This window comes from Poromitra crassiceps, assembly GCF_964638095.1.
Source record: "Poromitra crassiceps genome assembly, chromosome: 4".
NCBI lineage: Eukaryota > Metazoa > Chordata > Actinopteri > Beryciformes > Melamphaidae > Poromitra > Poromitra crassiceps.
The window spans coordinates 28,698,994-28,712,886 of NC_139626.1; the positions used below are offsets into that span (position 1 = coordinate 28,698,994).

Genomic DNA, 13,893 nt, shown 5'->3' on the forward strand with positions numbered 1-13,893 from the left:
TACATGAAATGGCAAGTTTTCCGATAATCACCCATATCCTAATCCTAGTTGCGCCAACAAGTGACTGAGCGGTTATTGTTTTAAAAGACAAAGTTTGACAAAGTTTGACAAGAATATACATCCTGTACAGTATATAGCTTATTTTCTCTGACACAGAGCGGCTCATATCGTTATTATATCATAGAGACAATGAGAAAATTATCAATCTTGGTGCAACGTGCTCAGCCTGCTGTGTTTGCTGTCCGTCACATTAGAGATAGCAGCTCCTGTTCCCCCCGCTCCTCAGTTTGTAATCCACGTTATTCCAGCTCAAATAAATAGGGGCGGCCATCGAATTCAAATACATCGTCCATAATCTGGAAATCAGATATTATCAGCGGTGTTTACCATGCTATGCTAGCTACAGATCGACTGCTCTGAGAGTTCAAGTCGCCCTGCAAGTCCCCAGATGTGTCTCTGAACACGGCGAGTTGAACTATGGTAGAAAGCACCGATTCTCGTCAAACTTTGTCTTTTAAGACAACAATTTCTAATTTTTTGGAGCAACTAGGCCTCCGATATAATAAGATTGCCCTACCTATGCCTTCAAAGTGCAGAAATGAGGTGAGTTTAATGCCGGACATGACACTGATTTCCACAAGTATTTTGGCTGGAAGGAAAGAGGGCTCCTTCATTAGGGAAGTCTTGAGACCCAGCGATCAGAAGAGCCTGAGACTAACTGTGGAAATTGTGTCAATTTGGAAATTTATGGTTTGTATAATTTGTAGTATATTTCATCTTTTTCGTCTTTTTTTAGTGCAATATACTGAATGTTTTTGCTTCAGAGATTGTAATTTTTTTTTATATTTTTTGATGAATGCAGTGTTGTACATTGGAATTGCGGCTACCTTCAAGAGTATCAGTGTGTTGTAAATTGTTTTGATTCTGTTGCAGATTTTGTGTACTCAATTAAGCCTTTGCATTTCCACCCCCCCCCCTCCCCCCTCAATCCTCTTGAGTAACATGAACATTCATCAAGTCTATTTCCATCATGTGTGTGTGTTCTCTCTAATCATCCTCATGTCTATTGATTTATTGATTTTCTCTGTGATTGTACACGTCACTTTGTGCTCAGTGTGTTTCTAATGTATGTTTGTTCAAACCACAGCCGTAGTTTGAGGTATCATTTTTAAAGCTTAAAAATATGTTGACCAGTAACTAACCGCTATATGTTTTGAGTGAACAACAAGAGTGCCTTATTTGAATGTCCATGTCAGTGTTGAGCAAACATTGAGCAGTGGCTTCGACCTCATCTGCAGAACTAAGTCGTCAAGCGAAGTTTGAAAAATGATCTCCCTGATTGCAGGGAATACACACAGAGCACATCACAGAGGCACAGAGGGAAATGACTTAATGCCTAATGGATTTGATATAGCTCAGCTTGGCTTGTTAGTTGTCCCCATGAAATTCAACTCCTTAAGCACTCCTGCAGCAAGTAGAGCGATAGCTGCTTAATCCATGTTTAGAGCTCGAGCTGTTTGTTGATGGCATCGCAGTCTGAGTACACTTAAATCCTCAGTGGCCCCTGTGATTATTTATGACACTGTATTATGTGATTGCATTAGATTTACCTTTCTGGATTATCCTCAAGAAATCACTTACAGGGAGTCACAACACTGGACTAATAATGTATGATATTGTATCTGGAGATTTCATGATATTGGTACGCTCCAGGAGAGATGCAATATAAATTGTAGATAGTGACAAGTTACATTGAATTATGATAGTGAAATATGATTCCATGGACTATTTGAATGAATGCATATTTCATTGGTGTCGTTTCTGTCCCTGCTTTGTATTTTGGTACAAGTCAGCAAGCTGACTCTTGGATTGTTTCCAAGCCATTGTGGCCCCCATTGAGGTCAACCTCCCGCACTGGAAATAGACTGGACCGACAGAAGACAGTCATAAAATGTTCTCTGGTGGGACTGATCATGTCACTGGAAATAGACTGGACCGACAGAAGACCGTCATAAAGGTTCTCTGGTGGGACTGGGTGTTGCGTTACCACTCCAGGCCCAGACACCTGAGAGCTCACAGGCGTTCTGTCTGTTGTCTATTTGTGGCCACTACAGAGGTTCCATTGACTGAGTCAGCAAAGGGGCTGAAACCAATGCACAAACTCTCTGTGGTGGTTTTTAACTGTGTAGTTTCAATGTAATTAAAACTGTTTGTAAGAACCTCGGTGGTTAAATTGCTACCTGTATGAGCGAATCATTCCTTGTTTTCTACAATGTCTTGAATAAACAGCCAAAAGAAATGTCATATTTCTTTATTCTAGAAAGGCAAAGGATTCAACAAAAATCAAACATTCAAAAATGCTTACACAATTAAAGACTTTAAAAACATTCATTGGAAACATTTCCTCCATAAACATTCAAATATTACAAATAAATTACAAAACTGTAAGGTTCTTTTGCATAGCCAAAATAATTTGACTCCAAGTGTATATAATAAATATACAAGACTAGGGAGGGAAGCAGACCAAAAAGAAAAGCAAATTTGATCAGATGTGATGTGTGCAGTACACAAAAACATTGATGTTCACATTGAGGTTGATACCGTGCTAGCTACAGTAAGTTAGGCATTACAGCCCATTGAGCCATCGTTAATGACTAGTCTTTAGTCTTCAGCTCCATCGTTGATATGGACTTTTCAGGATTTTTTGACTTCCTGTACTTGTAGGCCAATAGGATGGTGGCCACCAGGAGGACCAGGCCAAGGACCAATAGGATCCACTGGCCAGCTATGGCAGCTGCACTGTCCACATTCAAACCCAGGAAGTCCACTTTTTGTTTGGGGGTACCTGTGCAACACAGACACACACAACGGCATGAGCAACAATTCAATTGATATCTGCTTGATTGGCATGGCAGAAAGTATTACCAAAGCATTTGCAAAGGATGAAGTCAAATAAATAATGGACAATTAACAAACACTTTGGTAACACTTTACAATAAGGGTACATTATTTAAAGATGAATTAAAGGTACATTAATGAGCATTAGTTAACAGTTAATTAACAGATAACTAATGTGTCTATTATTATTACTATTATCATTTGTTTCCAACTTTCTGTGGTGTTGTTAATGCTACAGGACATCATGTATTAACATCAGCAATTTTTTTTACAATGATCTTTTCTATCTCTCTAGCTCCTTACAATATTTTGATTGGGGTTTTCCAATAACAAACAATGGTGGTCTTCTGAAGACTCAGGTGACTTATCTACAAACAGTTTATAAACTATGGAAACGTGTCCCCTACCAATAGCGTGCTTCACTATAATGTCTTCCAGTATTGAAAGAGGAGGCTGAGAAAGAGAATGCTTTTGAGATACAGAGATAACATTTCTAATGCTGTTAAAACTTCTAAAAGTGTTTTGAGGGAATATCATACTTTTCTTTGAGTTCAGTAAATTACATTAGCTTTCCATCATTGTATAAATCCATTACCCTGCTTAATCCCTTGTTTGCCCATGTCTTAAAACCAGCATCTTGTCTTCCAGGTGAAAATGTACTATTGCCCCATATATGGGTGTGTAACCTGACAGTGGGGGGTTTCTCCTATATATTTTGGGGCCTCGTACCAGATGTATATAGTATTTTTTTAGAAAGGGGTTCCCCCCACACAGTTTCTTTGGCTGAGATGAGGGGTTCTCCCCCATTACAGTTTCTTTGGCTCAGACGAGGGGTTCTCCCCCACACAGTCTCTTTGGCTCAGACGAGGGGTTCTCCCCCACACAGTTTCTTTGGCTCAGACGAGGGGTTCCCCCCCACACAGTTTCTTTGGCTCAGACAAGGAGTTCCCCCCACACAGTTTCTTTGGCTCAGACAAGGGGTTCCCCCCAACACACCTTATTGGCCCAGACAAGGGGTTCTCCCCCACACAGTCTCTTTGGCTCAGAAGAGGGGTTCTCCCCCACACCGTTTCTTTGGCTCAGACGAGGGGTTCCCCCCCACACCGTTTCTTTGGCTCAGACGAGGGGTTCCCCCCCACACAGTTTCTTTGGCTCAGACGAGGGGTTCCCCCCCACACAGTTTCTTTGGCTCAGACGAGGGGTTCCCCCCACACAGTTTCTTTGGCTCAGACAAGGGGTTTCCCCCAACACACCTTATTTGGCTCAGACAAGGGGTTTCCCCCAACACACCTTATTTGGCTCAGACGAGGGGTTCCCCCCACACAGTTTCTTTGGCTCAGACAAGGGGTTCTCCCCCACACAGTTTCTTTGGCTCAGATGAGGGGTTCCCCCCCACACCGTTTATTTGGCTCAGACGAGGGGTTCCCCTCCACACAGTTTCTTTGGCTCAGACGAGGGGTTCCCCCCGCACACAGTTTCTTTGGCTCAGACGAGGGGTTCCCCCCCACACAGTTTCATTGGCTCAGACGAGGGGTTCCCCCCACACAGTTTCTTTGGCTCAGAAAAAGGGGTTCCCCCCACACAGTTTCTTTGGTCCAGACAAGGGGTTCCCCCCACACACTTTTTTTGGCTCAGACAAGGGTTTCCCCCCCACACAGTTTCATTGGCTCAGACGAGGGGTTCCCCCCCACACAGTTTCTTTGGCTCAGACAAGGGGTTCCCCCCCACACAGTTTCTTTGGCTCAGACGAGTAAAAGTAGCTGCCAAGCGGCATAGACGGATTATGACTTCACGGGCCCCTGGGCCTGCCCCCCTCACGGGCCCCCCCTCACGGCGCAAAAAAAAAAAAAGTTATCAGATATCTGCACTGATTGCAAAGGGTGGACATGCTTTTTCATGTGGTGACTTTGTGAAACAGTGTCTGAATGTGGCTGCGGATATACTGTGTTCACTCCTGAGATTGCATCCCTGCAAATTGTCATGGCAAATTGTTTACAAAAGATGGACAATAAAGCTGATTTTCAAAGTACCTTGAGGATTTTTCAAGTTGTGAATTAAGTCAAATTTCTCTCTTGATTACAAAGGTGGAAAATACAACTGTTTTTAACTGGGTGTTTACTGATTAAATGTTTAAGCTCCCCACAAATGCAGATGTTTTTTTTTAAATATATATAACCAATTGCAAATTATTACAATTACCAAACAGATAAAAAGTAGATTATTATATTGAAATGTTATTTTAGATTTAGAATGTTAATTTTCTATAAAACACAATACATTTTAATGTAATTACACAACGTTTATTTTTGGCCCTCGGCCCTCCACCCAGATTGAGTTTTGGCCCTTCATGGGAAAGAATTTGGGCACCCCTGAGCTAGAGTCTCTTCGCAGGCCGCCTGCGAAGTGAGCTCAGGGGCCCATAAGCTAGAGTCTCAGCTGCGAAGTGAGCTCAGGGGCCCATAAGCTAGAGTCTCAGCTGCGAAGTGAGCTCAGGGGCCCATAAGCTAGAGTCTCAGCTGCGAAGTGAGCTCAGGGGCCCCATCAGTTAGAGTCTCTTCGCAGGCCGCCTGTGGCGGCCTGCGAAGAGACTCTAGCTCATGGGCCCCCTGAGCTCTCGGGCCCCTGGGCCTGGGCCCGGTATGCCCGTTCAGTAATACAGCCCTGCCAAGCGGTAACCCTTGAGCTGAGCTTTCAATCTGAACTCAGGCTGGAGGATCTTTTGGGGAAAAGTAGCACATGGGTTGGGTGCTCCAGGTCTTTTTGAGGTGCTTCCTGTCGCTCTTCTGCCTTTTTACCTCCTTCCTCTTCTAGCTACACAGTATTCATTTTTGCAGTTTGTATCCCTCGAGCACACCAGCTCCTCCACTATTCCTCGCCATCTCTTCCTGGCTCTCTCTCTCTCTCTCTCTCTCTCTCTCTCTCTCTCTCGCTCTCTCTCTCTCTCGCTCTGTCTCTCTTTTTCTCATCTATCTCATCTCTACACATCCTTTCAGCAGGATCTCATCAGTAAAACAAGGGCCTCAGGAGATTGATTTCATTGTAAGCCGCAGTTGAGGAGAGAAACTAAATGAATGCCTCTCTCTGAAGACAAATGAGCCACTTTGTTTTTGTCTGGGAAGGAGGTGACCAAAAGCTTTGGCTTCAAGTTTACTATGAATTGTCGACACTATTGTAAATATGCTGTTTCAAGTCCCCATATTACAAACATTTTCCCGCAACTCAAATGATGTGCGAATGATCTGCCTGTATGCGAGTGCTTGTGTGTACGTATGTGTGTGTGTACGTGTGTGTGTGTGTGTGTGTGTGTGTGTGTGTGTCTGTTTGCGTGCGTGTGTGTGTGTGTGCAGGTGTGTGTGTGTGTGTGTGTGTGTGTGTGTGTGTGTGTGTGTGTGTGTGTGTGTGTCTGTGTGCGTGCGTGTGTGTGTGCAGGTGTGTGTGTGTGTGTGTGTGTGTGTGTGTGTGTGTGTGTGTGTGTGTGTGTGTGTGTGTGTGTGCGCGTGTGCGTGTTAAGCTTGCATGAGTGTGTCTGACATACCGGTACTTAGAGGTTTCCAGTCGTACTCAGGCCAGCCGCGAATATCGTTGTTCTTGTTGTTCTCTGTCTCCAGCCATTGGATCAGAGGTTGGAAGTACTGCATGAGAGGCTGGGCGGTCATTTTGGGCTGGCCGGTGATCATGGTCATCGCCTCTGGCCAGGGCTGACTGAAGCCCAGCTTCATCACATCACTGCCAACAGCACAGGTCAGAGAGGGAGTTAGAGGAGGCCAGGGTTAGTAGAAATGTCTTCTGGAAATACTAAAAACACGTGGTGGTGTGAAACATCTTTTTCACCAGCTGGCCACACTGGCAAGTGAATTGACTGGACAGAATCTCTACAGATTTGTACCTGCCAAAGTGGCTCGTGAAACCGACAGATTTACCAGTCAGAATTTGTGAACACGAGGCTACTAGTGTTAATCTCAAGCCCCAGTAATGGATGCTTGTGTATTATTTTAAATCAAAGTAAACACATCATTGTATAATTGTGTGTTGTGCCTGTGTGCATACCTTCATGCATATACAGTATATGTGTGTGCGCACATGAGTGTGTGGTGGGGTGGGCATGATTGGGTACGTGTGGGTACTTTTAAGCACCTCGTCACTCATGTGAATATGGGTAGGTTTGGGTACATGTGAATATGGTTTGGGTACATGTGAATGGTAAATGGTAAATGGCCTGCATTTATATAGCGCTTTTATCCAAAGCGCTTTACAATCAGTAGATAGTCTACATTCACCCATTCATACACCGATGGCGGCAGGCTGCCACGCAGGGTGCCTACACACCATCAGGAGCAATTTGGGGTTAAGTGCCTTGGCCAAGGACACAACGACAGCAGCTGGGAGGGAGCGGGGATCGAACCGCCAACCCTTGCGTCATTGGCCGACCCGCTCTACCTCCTGAGCTAAAGCCGCCCGTGGGTCGGTCATATTCACCCCATATTCACATGTGGGTGAATATGGGTAGGTGTGGGTACATGTGAATATGGTTTGGGTACATGTGAATATGGGTAGGTGTGGGTACATGTGAATATGGTTTGGGTACATGTGAATATGGGTAGGTGTGGGTACATGTGAATATGGTTTGGGTACATGTGAATATGGGTGGGTGTGGGTACATGTGGATACGTGTGTGTGCTTGCTTACCCCATCAGCTTCCCAGCTTCTTTAGACTGGTAGATATCACAGGTGTGGAGGGTCCCCGTGTGCCCTGCAGCCTCACACAGAGCCTTGTGGAACTGAAACTGGATGACGAAGCTAACAAAGTACCTGGTGGAAGATCATGAAACAGTACCCAGTCATATGGCTGTCCTTTGAGCTTTACTGTCCACATGTGGACATTTACTTTATTCAGGCTAACAGAACCCAGCACACACACACACACACACACACACACACACGCACACACACACACACATGCAGTGCACACGCAGTGCACACACACACACACACACACACACACACACACACACACACACACAAAACAGTATCGGTTTCCAGCACAGTAAAACAAAAACATCACTGTTCTCCTTCACAAAAACTGCTACTGTTCAGCTGCTCATAATGGTGATTAGAAGGGCATCCGGGTAGTACAGCGGTAGATTCCCTGTCTACCAACACGAGGGTGGCAGGTTCGAACTCCTGGGTTGCCTTTGTGTTGACCTTGTCTGTACTGTAGACCAGGTCTGTGCTGTAGACAAGGTCTGTGCTGTAGACCGTCTGTACTGTAGACCAGGTCTGTACTGTAGACCGTCTGTACTGTAGACCAGGTCTGTACTGTAGACCAGGTCTGTACTGTAGACCGTCTGTACTGTAGACCAGGTCTGTACTGTAGACCAGGTCTGTACTGTAGACCAGGTCTGTGCTGTAGACAAGGTCTGTACTGTAGACCAGGTCTGTACTGTAGACCAGGTCTGTGCTGTAGACAAGGTCTGTACTGTAGACCAGGTCTGTACTGTAGACCAGGTCTGTACTGTAGACCGTCTGTACTGTAGACCAGGTCTGTACTGTAGACCAGGTCTGTACTGTAGACAAGGTCGTTTTTAACGTTTATATTAATTGACATGAGAAAGATGAAGTCGGTTAGAGGTTCTAAATGTCAGTTTCGATAGATTTTCGGTTAATTGCCCAGCCCTAGGCTAGTCTCCTGGCCAATGTACTAGTCTAGTGCCTCGTCTGGGCAGTCAGAGCACCTGTTCGGGGGGAGGGGAACTGGGGGGAATAGTGTGATCATCCTATGCATATGGTCTACAACTCTCCCCCAGATCGGCAGAGGGGGTGGAGCAACGACCGGGTACCAAGTACAATTGCGGAGAAAACGAGTGGAATCAGAAAGAAATATATTACAAAAAGTGATTAAAAAAGAGAAAAAAACGTGATTGCCATGTGACTAGGAGCACATAATGTTCTACAGGCTATGTCCATGTGTTGGTATCTTATCTATCTGTAGTCGATTAGAGTGTTCGATGACTAAGCAGTTATCAAGTTGTGTGTGCTCAGTTATCAGGTGTGCTGTTTGTTCTGCACAATCAGATAACGTACCTGACGTAGGGAACGTTAGCAGGGATGTGGAACTTCGCACCCGGGTCGAAGTCATCCTCTGTACGGGTTACCGGTGGACACAGACCCTGGTACTTCATTCTGCAATGCAAACGGAAAGTGTATCATCGAATCATGATTTAAGTAAATAATTAATTCATGCACTCATTTATTCACTCGCTAACACACACAATCACTCAATCAATGAGTCAATCAACCGCTTCTCTCTTCACTCAATAATCACCTCCATTTAATTCTCCCTTTGTATTGATCAAGGTGGTCATGTAGATGGTAATTGTAAAGGTCTTTACCTGAGGTTCCACCACTCCTTGTTGTACTCGGAGGATGGGATGCGTCCGTCAAACACCTTCCATCTCCACTGGTCCATCAGGTATCCGAAGGGGAGGAAGGCGATCTTGTCCAGGGCCATGCTCATTAAGAAATTGATGTCACTATCTAGAAATGATCAGATGAAGGAATAAGATGAGCTGAACATTGTATTTAATTTTTTTTGTGCCTAATGTGCCTACAGTATCCATGATGTATGGCCACACACCATGGTCGTTCTCCACCTTGTCCAGGAGGCCAATGCTCTTTAGATGTTTGGGGGTGGACACAGACAGGGCCAGTACATCACCAATGGCCTCATGGAACCCAGGGTTGGCTCCGTCGCGGAAGGACACAGGCTGGTCCTTGTACTGCAGGAAGTACTGAACGTGGCCCATCTCATGGTGAACCGTGATCAGGTCGTCCATAGTCACCACTGTGCACTGCTTGATCCTGGAAACGCAAACAAGGAAATGATGATGGCAAATTCTTGATAGAGGAGGCAGTAAGGGATCATTCAAAAGTGACTCTATGGGATATAAGTCCGAGAGAAAGGCAGTTTTATTTGATGGGGTGCGAGCTGAAGTTGAACCTGAAGTCTTTCCGGTTGTAGAAGTCCCATGCGGAGGCGTGGCACACCACCTTTTTGTCGTCAGGCTTCACCAGCATGGACTTGTCCCAGAACTCCTGAGGCATCTCAATCAAGCCCAGAGAGGTGAAGAACTTATCTGATTCATTGAACATTCTCTTGGCATCCCAACCCTGAATGAGGAAAGAGGAGCATGAGTGAAGCTGTGAATGTATGTCTATTTGAAGGATTCTGTTCCAATGAGATATCCACCATCTGGTAAAAGTCACATCAACTCTACATCCTTGAAAGATAAAAATCAACACATTTATTTAGTTAGTTAGTTAGTTAGTTAGTTAGTTAGTTAGTTAGTTATGATTTGTTTTATAATTCCTCTAACACAAAACACTTTTACGGACTGGGTCCTCCATATTTTAGAGATATTTTGTAGTACTAGTACCAGTACTTCTAGTGTGTGTACATGTGTACATGTGTGTGTGTGTGTGTGTGTGTGTGTGTGTGTGTGTGTGTGTGTGTGTGTGTGTGTGTGTGTGTGTGTGGGTGTGCATGTGCATGTGTGCGTGCATGTGTGTTTGTGCATCACTCAATATTTGGGTACAAGGGAGCCAGGATTGCTTGCAGTCTTGCATTGTGTGTGTCTTTGTGTGTTCATGTGTGTAACAGTGGCCATTATGCAACAGCCGGCTAACATCTTCATTCACCTGTTTCACCATATTGGGCGTGGCGTCAACTTGCGTGGCATCCGGGTAGGGCATGGCCAAGTCCATGATGCCAGACCACGTCTGTGCCCACATGTTCCCTGAAAGGATAGAAAATAGTTTCCATTTTCAGCGTGTAGCAACGAGCTAGCGTGTACGCTTCTGCCGTTAGCTTGCCAGCTAGTTAGCGTTGTTGTTTTCACTGCGGCGGCAGGGCACTATTTACAGCGACACACAGGGAAGATGGAGCGGAAGCCGCTCTGATTGACATGGTCGGAGCCAATGACAGAGCTTCCTAAGCGTGGAGCGGAAATCCGGCAGCGTCTAAAATCGACGCTTCCAATGGGAGAGCAGCTGTAGAGCAGTGGGAGGGCTTATGCCAGCAGCCTGTTTCCGTGCAGCCAGACTCCTCTCCCAGAAGGGAGGGGAGGGGAGGCTGGCCAGCCAGACTAATAGAAGACAGGCATGATGCCAGACCACGTCTGTGCCCACATGTTCCCTGAAAGGATAGAAGAAGCCTTCATAATTCCTCCCCTGTTAAACCCAGTGGGATTTGGGACTGTGAGTGGGTCCACCCCCTACAGTAGCCGTGCGGAACTGTCACACACAATGTCACGCTTGACGCCTCTGAAAGCACATTGAATCCTGCCTAAAGCAGAGAGCATGTACAGCACACAACAGAATAGCAATGGGGAATGCTAACCACATAAAATGAGACTTTTGGCTATAGAGACACTGCATGAAATAGGCCACGCCCATCACGGGGGAAAAGCTCCATTCATTTCCACACACCAGCATAATTTTCCTTGAATCAAACATAGCTAAAAGCTGCTGTGTGGTGGTGGGCTGCGCAGACAACAAATGTAAAAAATCGCCAGTTAAAGTTTTTTTGGTACTCTTGAGCAAAACAAGGAAGCCATTGAGAATTGGCGAGAAGAAAAATGTGGATCTAGCTGTCAAGGAAGTAAGTTGGAGTGTTCATCTTCCGTATATACGATATTTTTGTGCAACACGCAACCATGCACAAGGAGAACATAGGAGCACATAGAAGAACGCCAGGATTCGAGGGGGGGTTTCCGTTTCCCCCCGTCTTGGGCGTGGCTTCTGAATGATGACACGTTACGCAGTGTCTCTATAGTGATGATAGGAGCAGTTTTGGATTCCTTAGTGAAATGTTGATTGAAGTGCAGTTTTGTCCAGTGACCTCAGCCTCAACTCCCTGCAATCTTGAACACATTAAGGCCTAGATGTCATCGAAATGAATACATCTCTTTCATGCAAAGTCACAAATCTCGCAATTCCATGACATCCAGCGCAAACAGCGACTGCTCTTTCCAAGAAACATCCTCCTCTCTGTGGCACTTACCCAGCAGGTGAGCAGGGATGGGTCCCTTCAGGTTGATGTGTTCAGCGCCATACTTCCTGTAGAGAGCTCTGCGGACGTAGGCGTGCACGTTCTGATAGAGGGGCTCCAGCTCCTTCCACAGACTCTCCAGGTCCTGCTCAAAGGTGGGGCTCTCGTACAGCGAGCGCCAGAAAGCCCCGTTGTCAGTGTGACCTAGAGAGAGCACCAGGGGCACAAACGCCCATCGATTAGTTAGTCATTGTTGACGTTTGTAACTTGCAACGGCACTGCAGATTGTTTTGTACAAACGTTTTCTCAGGTTGACTGATTTAGATTGAGCTAAAGCTTATGGGAGCTACCTACAGTATTATAGCCTATAGCCATAGTCTAGTAGGCCTAAGCCTACCGGTAGTTTGATCCCACGGACACTATCCTAACCCCCGACCGCCCACCGCTGCCACCCATTATGTGTCAATTTAAAGGACTTTGCACTTTATAATTTGAGATTGTTTTTCTCCATCGCTCCATCGTCTGCTGTTGATCATGTGACCACCGCGATGCACTAAGTCAAATTCCTCGTTTATAATCTAATTATCACTATGGGTATTGAAATTAATGTTGGATCTTGAAGGTCAGCCAAACTCACTTGCTAGGATTGCACTTGATCATGTACTAGCAGTGCTAGCTTCATATTATTAGCTACCCTCTTACCATCTGTCTTATAAGTCTAATGAGAAAACTGTGGTTCTTTGGCTCCGTCTATTTATTGTTCATCTCTACTGTATCAATCAGATTTCTTTTGGCATGTTTTTTTAGCGGGGGTTCCTATCTGGAGGAAAACCCACATGCACATGCAAACTCCACAGAGGAAGACCCTTTTTGACAACCCCACCTGGGCGGTAGGCACTGAGAACATGGGAATGGGGACACACCCTCAGCGCCCACAGCATCAAAGGGGGGAATCGAACCCAGGACCTTCTTGCCGTGAGGCAGCACAGCCCTACCACTGTGCCACCGTGCCCCCTCAATCAAATTATTTCTGCCTCCAGCACAGCTCTGCCTCTGAGAAACGCCAATCCGCAATCCTCTCAAACCATTAACCACTGAGCTGATAAAGTTATCAGCTCAGCTGTACTCTACAGGTCTCTGAAGGACTCTAGACGTTAGGAAAAGGTTGTTTTTTTACTCTGAAAGCAGCACTTTTATTTTGAAGGTCATCATACCATTGAGGTTGGCAGCTTTGTTGGCCAGCTCAACGTATCTCTTGTAGTCCTGCCGCAGTACTTTGCCAGCAGCGTCTCTCCAGCCCTTCCAGGCAAACAACAGCTCGTCGTAATCTCTGGACTCAGCCATGATCTTCTGCAGATCTGAAACACAGCACCTGCGTTTATTACCCTAGTTCTACATGCAGCATTTGCCTGAGAGTGCAGCACAAGCCCTGCTGAGGTGTTTGACCGCTGAGGTTCAGTGAAGATAGGTGAGGTGGTGTTTGACCGCTGAGGCTCAGTGAAAACGCTAATTGTTTGATGACTAACCAGTATGTACTGTGTATGAACACATTGGGTTAAATTCCAAAATGTATTGTCTCTATATAGTGAATCCACTGTGGATTTTCTTTTGCATCATATTCATTGCAAATAAATAAATAAATAAATAAATAAATAAATAAATAAATAAATAAATAAATAAATAAATAATAGTATGGCATGAAAGCAAAACTCACTATTGATTTATTTATATACTATATAGCCTATATAAATAATCAATGGTGCGTTTTGCTTTCATTCCAGTACACTGTAGTAGTCTGAGTAGCCTGAGTAGCCTGAGTAGCCTGAGTAGTCTGAGTAGCCTGAGTAGTCTGAGTAGTCTGAGTAGCCTGAGTAGTCTGAGTAGTCTGAGTAGCCTATGCGGCACATTTTCAAATGGATTTTGCCTTTTGGAAGGAAACTTTTCATATT

At 45.2% G+C, this 13,893-nt stretch overlaps 1 protein-coding gene across 1 annotated transcript in view; it reads right to left on the minus strand.

Annotated features, from left to right (window-relative positions):
- Window positions 1-2,385: 2,385 nt before the first annotated feature.
- ace (angiotensin I converting enzyme (peptidyl-dipeptidase A) 1) overlaps window positions 2,386-13,893 on the minus strand; it is a gene marked incomplete at its 5' end in the record, with an annotated part of 37,215 nt that continues 25,707 nt past the window's right edge. Inside the window, 10 exons of the mRNA XM_083634448.1 lie at window positions 2,386-2,845; window positions 6,434-6,624; window positions 7,585-7,707; window positions 8,980-9,078; window positions 9,288-9,432; window positions 9,533-9,756; window positions 9,896-10,065; window positions 10,594-10,691; window positions 11,957-12,148; window positions 13,159-13,302. Coding sequence (XP_083490574.1) covers window positions 2,655-2,845; window positions 6,434-6,624; window positions 7,585-7,707; window positions 8,980-9,078; window positions 9,288-9,432; window positions 9,533-9,756; window positions 9,896-10,065; window positions 10,594-10,691; window positions 11,957-12,148; window positions 13,159-13,302 — 1,577 coding nt within the window. The 3' untranslated portion in view covers window positions 2,386-2,654. The remainder of the gene's footprint in view (window positions 2,846-6,433; window positions 6,625-7,584; window positions 7,708-8,979; window positions 9,079-9,287; window positions 9,433-9,532; window positions 9,757-9,895; window positions 10,066-10,593; window positions 10,692-11,956; window positions 12,149-13,158; window positions 13,303-13,893) is intronic.